The sequence below is a fragment of the Glossina fuscipes genome, unplaced genomic scaffold (assembly GCF_014805625.2).
Source record: "Glossina fuscipes isolate IAEA_lab_2018 unplaced genomic scaffold, Yale_Gfus_2 117031, whole genome shotgun sequence".
Classification (NCBI taxonomy): domain Eukaryota; kingdom Metazoa; phylum Arthropoda; class Insecta; order Diptera; family Glossinidae; genus Glossina; species Glossina fuscipes.
In genome coordinates, this window is record NW_024006127.1 from 50,585 (window position 1) to 58,171 (window position 7,587).

A 7,587-nucleotide genomic window follows, 5' to 3' on the forward strand; every position below is an offset into this window, starting at 1 on the left:
ATGGTGTATGGTATTTAATGGTAGGTCGCGTCCCACTATAATGCTTTTACGATTTTTTTTTTTTGTTTTTTTATTTATAGTTTTCTTAATAAGATTTACGAGCCTGAGATTTTTTTTACATCTTAAAGAGAAAAACACATGCTAACGAAGTGTTTTCCCTTTTTTTTTTGTTTTTGTAAATTTTATTTTTATGACAGAAGTTTATAGTGGTTTTTAATTTACAACAAAATTGAAATTATAATACGTGTGAATTTTTAAATATATATATATGTATATATATATATACATGTGCATATGTAACATGAAGGGGGGGACAGGAAGAAGGAGAGAATGGAGGCGGCGAAAGACGAACGAGAAAGCAACAGCAATCTAAATAAAAACACTTCATAAAGATTTTTTTTTTGTTTTTTTTTTTTTTTTTTCAAAGGTAACAATTCAAGCATGACAAGTACATCTCATCTTTGGCATCGTGAGCAATAACGGCCAACGGATTGTAAATGAAATTGTTGTTCATGTTGCTTATGCATACAACATATGTTGAAATATATATATGAATGTGTGCAAATATATATTTACGTATATATACCAGAGACATTGTGTGTGTGTGTGTGTATTGGCAAAAATTTTGATCTCCTTTAGCAGGTTATCAGTACGTAGTGAAATATTTACACAAATACCACACTAGAGACAAAGCAAAGCGAACACATACGCACTCACACTCATAAAGTTTTTGTGGGATATTACAGACAATGCTCAACGATGGATTCTACATTAATTTTGTCGTTCGACTTGCAACACTCATGTCCATTTGTTCTAAATCAAGAATTGTTAGTCGATTTCTTTGCCTCTTTGCATATTCCATTACAGCCATCGAAAGTATCAAACCATGAATATCGCAAAAATTGGGATATAAAACTTAAAAATTTCACTTACACTTCTTTCGTCTTAACATCATAACTAGTTTAAGCGTTCCATTTTACTACTATATTGGAAGTACATACATTTTGAATAGTTTCAGATGTGGAGGCACTCTATCTTCAGACACCTTATCTCAAGTTATTCATCTTTGCTTCTGTCTCGTTGAAAGTTTGACGACATCAAAGAGAACTTACACGCAGGGTTTAAGTGTTATTGATTTAGTTCACCAATCCAACTTTTCGAAGCATTGTTACCAAGTAGCTTAAGAGTAAAAATTTCTGTTCATAAGTCTGAATAATAGGCTAGTAAGCCCTTCGTACGAAAACTCTTTAATACTTCTGTACAGAAGGTAGTCTTATTTGTTTTGCTTGACATGCACCTCCTAGCAAAACTATAGCTAGACTTCTGAAGGCATAATTGGTGAGTTGAACAGCCCCTGATAGGTTTTGTTGATTGATGGTTTTTGGAAATTTCATATTTCCCTTAAATCGTATTAAATTTTCCACGCTATACTCACTTAAGAGAAATTTATATCACAGAACAAGATTTATGGGAGTTTACGTAATTAGTATACGATTGCGTAAATGGATTATTTAATATTTCTCACACAAAAGAATTGAGGCCTTAGCCACAATCGTTACGGTACCTTGAGAGGAAATCACTGGGTTTATGAAGAGAGAATTACGTGAAACTGATTTTCGTTTAAATCGAAGACCCTTCGACTCAAACAAGAAGCCCCCCAACTGGTCGTGAGTCCTCAGTTATCCCTCACACTGCAATTAATTATTAAGACGAATTCGAGGTATATTCGATTAAATCAATTGATGACAATTGAAAGCGATTCGCAGGTTAATAGGTAGTGTAACCACATCACTGAATAACTTCGTAGCATCTAGACTTTGTCACCATTAAAGAATTTATATGATTTTTTTGGGTAGTACGAAGCTATTGAGTGATGTGCCGGGTTGTCAACTCTTTGTAGATTTTTGTAAAACATGACCAGTAAAGGGCTTCTGTGGCTTCACCTATACCTTCGATTTCTTGGCTTATATTTTGGGCACTTAAAGAGTTAATGCACGCATACAAATATATTATATTTTTGGCACTTGTTACATACATTCATCTCATAATTTGTCCCCGTAACAGTAGCAGTAGCAACAACAATTTGTAAGTGTAACGAAATCGTAAAAGGAGAACAAAAACAAGAACAAGAAGAAGAAGATGTAGAAATAGAATAATATTGGCGGATAGATGGCATGGTTTGCTCGGTTACAATTGTCTATAGGTGAATTAGTCGGTGAATGTGTGGTGTGCGGTTCGCGGGTACTAACGGTAGAGGCTCGTAGATTCCTTGGTGCGATTTGGTTTTACTTTTTTCTTTAAAAACAATTTTGTTGCAAAATTTTGTTTTGTTCTGCTGCGGCCGCATTTTCACCTCCACCCACTTCCCGTTAAACATTTATTATTATTATTATTTTTTATTTATTTATTTTTTTTTTTCTAATTTATCTGAAAATTTTTAATATTTTTTTTCTTTTTCTTATGTAGCCAGAGGAATAAATCTTATTTTATTTTATTTATTAATTTTTTTTCTTTCTTTGCTTTTTGTTTGTTTTTTTTTTTTTTTCTTTTTGCACCTATGCCATTAAGGCTTAAAATCTTGTAATTGATTTAGTTCTTCTAAATCATCTCTCAGCATAACATTCTGCCAAACGTTTAACAACGCATTTGTTCGGTTCGGTACGGTGTTCCTCATAAAACAAACCAAAAGGTCATTTAGGCAATTTATCAAAGCATATCACATAATCAGTAAATAGCTAAATAATAGAAAAAAAAGAAGGAAAAAAAAAAAAAGAAAACCGAAATCCTCTCTGTTATCCTGTTAAAGCGGAAAAAAAATTGATTTTATTTTTTTATTTACTTTTTTTTTTTTCTTAAAAATCGCTTGCAATACCGTTTTCGTTTGCTTTTCTCATTATAAAGGATTCGATTTCGTTTCTGTCTGTGTCTGTGTGTTTGTCAGTGTCAGTGTTTCTTCATCGTCTCATTACCAAGTAATAACTAAAAATGGTAAGTGCTTTCTGTGTTTTTTTTTTTTAAATATTTAGCGAAAATTTAAAAAAAATTTATTAACTCGTAAATGTTGATCGCTTGAGTCATCTTACTACGAGCTAATTGATGCATGTGTTCATAAAATTTATGTTATTGCTGTGCATTATTTTTAAATAAAATACAAAAAAAAAAAAAAAAAATCTATAAATAAATAAATGTTTTGTGCAGTTCTTTGCAAGCTTCAGCCTTATGACAAAATCCAAATAGCTTAGGATATTATCGTCGCTTTTTTTTTTTTTTTTACAATTATGTAAAGCAAGGTGAAGTCAACTTGGGGGGCAGTGGGTTTAATGCCCTCCCTGGAATCGATTACGATTGACTGCAGGAAGGTTTCGTTATCGGCCTTGAACCACGCTTTGGCGTTTATTAACTTTTTCTTTATTTTCTTACGTGGCAAGAAAGCAACGAGACACTGCATCTCGGCACCGACGAACGTTTGCGGTCTCTGCCATAGAAAGCAATATTTTCAAGAAAATGGAATCCTTGCAAAGAATATGTTAAGAAAATTGGCTTTTGTGTGTACTTCCAAAACAACAACAAAACATATTTACTTATTTTAGCACAAGCCTAAACATCCATTAGGCTGAGTCGAACAGTTAATGGGAAATATTTCAAATATTAGGTGTTTGCAAAAATTTTGATCATTTTTTCACTCGACACTTATTGGCAAAAATTGGTACAACGTATGCTAGTCAAAATATTTTCCATCATTTTCCACAACGCTTTACCATATTTCTGGCAACATGACGATATCGTTTCGAAAGAATTTATATCGATTTGGTAGCCCGCCGATTCACCCGCCGATCCATTTTCTCATGTCTTCAATTCGCGAAATCACCGACCAGCCAAGCTATGCTGCATCATTCCGAACAAGTGGTAGTCCGACCGCGTCATCCTGGATGGCTCTTGCAACAAGCGGACAAAAGAAGGCATTTTCAGACAATTCGTGTCGCTGCTACCTAAACCGACAATTGAGATGCAATGGAGCCGCATCACCATAAGCCTCTGAACGTGTTTGGTGGGCTTCGGCAGGAGATTGCTTCAAATAAGCAACAAAAGTAACGAATTTTGACGGAGAATTTTTGAGCAGCCCTTGGTCAGCGTCGGCCTGCGTTGAATAAATCAATAATGTTCAATGGAAAACTGCTAGTTTAGGTAGGGGAACGTCAAAATATCCAGTATAAAGGATTGTGTACAGGAATGGCATTTCCCATTCCTTTATCATTTTTATCTGTAAAAGTCGCTGATCAAAATATCTGCAAACACCTAATATGTTAAATATGCCTCCTTACCTAATTAATATAAACAAATATCACGTTTTCATGTTAATTTTTTTCGATGAATATTACAACATTACTAATGAGAAGAATTCTTCAAAAGAGTCTTCATACTCTGTAGCGAATGGCACTTTTATTCCACAAAAAACAAATGTACAAACCCTTTGGGAACATAAGATGTATTTCCTTTACACCAAACGGGCAATAATCCTTGTTTATGAAATCCTTTAGCCAAATATGAGCTTCATCTGATATGCATGGAACTTAACCGTAGGTTGGAAAAGAATTTCATCCAAATCTTAGTCAGAAGTATGTTTCACTTTCGGAACCACAAAAAGGTAGTCCCCATATATAAGAATTTCATGGCTACCTTTTGTAGCCATGAAATGTTTCGAGTCGTGCGGTCTTTCGAAACTCTTCTTCTATTCAATTGTTTGATGACAATTTGTTCACACAGTTCGAAGGTCAAAACGCTCACCTCGAAATCGATGAAAACTTTATAGCTTTATCTTTATGAAACTTGCAATAAATTTTTTACTAAATTTAATTTTGACTTTTTCTGAATTTCTGTATTTCAGGAGGAATTACCTAAAGAACAAATTGCCCGTAAGTATTTTCTTTTTTTTTTTCTTTTTTGCATAAACATAAGATAAACAATTAACATTAAATTAAACTAATTGGGCAGTTAAAAACAAATGTTTAAAAGACAAGAGACAAAGTATCGTTTATTCGCACAATAAGCGAAAAATTTATGTTTGTTTTTTAATGTAATGTAAAAACAACACCCACGCGATTTCATCGAAAAAGACCGTAAGACAAATCGCACCATGCGGTAGGCCAAGAGACAGCAGAAAATAAGACACAGCTGGAGCGTTGATGTGCATCCAGAGAGAGGGAGAGAGTGAGAGATAGAGATAGAGATAGAGATAGAGAGACAGATAGATAGATAGATAGAGAGAGAGAGAGAGAGAGAGTGAGTGAGTACAATGAATCTTCTCTTATAACTAAATTAAATAATGGTAGTTAGGGTAGGGTTGCTGATCTTATTGATTCAATTAACTGCAACTGTTAGTGTAGGGTATATAATCTCGCGATTGTTCAGTGGAGTAATTTTGCTTTATTCCCTAATTTTTTTTACTATGACTTGCAAATATGTTACAATGAATTTAATGTACGGCTTCTGGTTGCTTGCTATATGGCCGGTGGCTTGAACAGATTGGGAAAAAAAAAGTAAAACCTTTATAATGGTATAGAAGCGGCCATTAAATATCCTACACTCCACAAAAAATTGTCCGATTCGAACCGTTATCAATAGCGTTCGTCCAAACGCGTCAGTGCAACAAATTTGCAGCTGGCACGCAAGCAAACAAGACAGAAGGACGGACAGCTGAACGGGGCGGACACGTTAGTATACTAACTTTCACCAAAATATCTCAACAATTGCGGCCTACAGGTTGTAGAAGAAAAAAACCGGACAGACGGACGGACAAGTTTAGCTTCAGAAAGTCACTCTGAATCGATCGAGAATCAAGAAGATGTGCTCATCAAAGGCCTTCCTAGACTTTGCTTACATAGGTATAAACTTAATACACGTTTGCACCGCAAATGGTGTCGGGTGTTAAAACTCTTTCAAGACTTCGCTTATGTAGGTTGTTGTTGTTAAATTCATTATTTCCATGAATTTCAATAACTCTGCACCCACTGTGCTCATAAGTTGTATGTTTTTCTTTTCGTTAAAATTTTTTTTTTTTTACTTTTTCGCTCCTTTTTTTCACAAATTTACACACAACATGCTTGCATGTGTGCTTGCTTAGGCCCATATGTGTACGTTAGTACACACAGGTATATGCACTAGCAGTTAGTTTAGTTACTTTATAAACATATAATTTTTGTGCTAGAAATATGTAATAAAAAAACCAAAAAAAAAAAAACAGGAGAACGACTAAAATTTGACATAGTTTGTCTGGCTTAAGTCTGCGGCGTTTATCATGAAAGCATAGAAACAAAAATTATGTATTTTCGAGTTTTGTTGTTTTTGCGGCTATTAAATTACTGCAAAAACACACATGTTTTTCATGGAAAAGCTTATTGAAAAATTTGAACATGTAATCATGCTATCAAGTGAAAGTCATGATTCGATAATTGTTGTTATTGGAATATTTGTTTTTTATTTATTTATTTTTTTTCATTATAGTCTTGCGCAATGCCTTCAACGCCTTTGATCCGGAGAAGAAAGGCTATATTGGTACTCAGATGGTTGGCACAATATTGAGTATGTTGGGCCATCAGCTGGACGATGCTACCTTAAACGAAATTATAGCTGAAGTCGATGAGGATGGCTCGGGTCAAATTGAGTTTGAAGAATTCACCACGCTAGCAGCTCGTTTCCTGGTTGAAGAAGATGCTGAAGCGATGCAAGCAGAACTCAAAGAAGCGTTTCGCTTATACGATAAAGAGGGTAACGGTTATATAACGACCGGTGTATTACGTGAAATCCTACGTGAATTAGACGACAAACTCACTAATGAGGATTTAGATATGATGATTGAGGAAATTGACTCTGACGGTTCAGGAACCGTAGATTTTGATGGTATGCGCCTTAATCGACATATAATTAATTATTCAAATGTAACTAACGTTTAAATTAATTTTGTTTTTTATAGAATTCATGGAGGTCATGACTGGCGAATAAGACATGATTTTATTTCTTCTTCAAAAACTAAAAAACAAAAACAAAAAAACAAATCTAAATCAATTTATTATAATTTATTTATTGTAAAATAAAAAAGAAATTAATTTATATCATATAAGGAAAGAGAGAGAACAAGACGTAACGATTTTAATATCGGAGAGCTCGGCTCGTCCAGCTTTTCATTGTCTACATTTTACATAAGTTGAATTGTAGTTATTGTAAAAAAAGGGCGGGACCTTTTCGGGAAGCTTTCAACCTAATTCTATCGGTACATCTGATTAAATCTTCGCACGCTTCACTTTTCATATGCTTTCTTAGATGAAACTAAGTTCATGCTTTGATATATTAATTTTTTTTTTTTTTGAAAAATTATTATCTGGCAGTTAAAGGACCTTGTATGGTTATGGTTTCATCAACTTTGTCACAACAAAAATTGCTCCCTGTTTAATGTAATTTTTTGTGCTTTCAAAAATTTCAAAATTTTTTTTTTTTATCCTGCAGCATGGGTTTAACGTGAGTTCCTGCCAGCAAGGCTTAACCTGACGGTGGCCCATGCCACGGGGGTTATTAAGCGTAACCCATGCCCCT

General features: G+C 34.1%; 1 protein-coding gene across 5 annotated transcripts; it reads left to right on the plus strand.

The window, feature by feature from the left end:
- Nucleotides 1-2,212: 2,212 nt before the first annotated feature.
- On the plus strand, nucleotides 2,213-7,040 carry LOC119644445 (troponin C). 5 transcript variants are annotated; one of them, XM_038044003.1, is made up of 5 exons: nucleotides 2,213-2,272; nucleotides 2,902-2,988; nucleotides 4,886-4,913; nucleotides 6,502-6,897; nucleotides 6,971-7,040. In XM_038044003.1, the coding sequence occupies exons 2-5, from the start codon at nucleotides 2,986-2,988 to the stop codon at nucleotides 6,997-6,999; spliced, it is 456 nt and encodes a 151-aa protein (XP_037899931.1). In that variant the 5' UTR covers nucleotides 2,213-2,272; nucleotides 2,902-2,985; the 3' UTR covers nucleotides 7,000-7,040. The 5 variants fall into 5 exon arrangements, with proteins under 5 accessions (XP_037899931.1, XP_037899932.1, XP_037899930.1 ...); XM_038044004.1 differs by having other exon boundaries at nucleotides 2,230-2,250; XM_038044002.1 differs by lacking the exon at nucleotides 2,213-2,272 and adding an exon at nucleotides 2,569-2,658.
- The last annotated feature ends 547 nt before the right edge of the window (nucleotides 7,041-7,587 follow it).

Coding starts and splice junctions, on each gene's coding strand:
- LOC119644445 (XM_038044003.1), top strand. Junction 4,914..6,501: donor ACCTAAAGAACAAATTGCCC/GTAAGTATTTTC, acceptor TTTTCATTATAG/TCTTGCGCAATGCCTTCAAC. Junction 6,898..6,970: donor AGGAACCGTAGATTTTGATG/GTATGCGCCTTA, acceptor TGTTTTTTATAG/AATTCATGGAGGTCATGACT.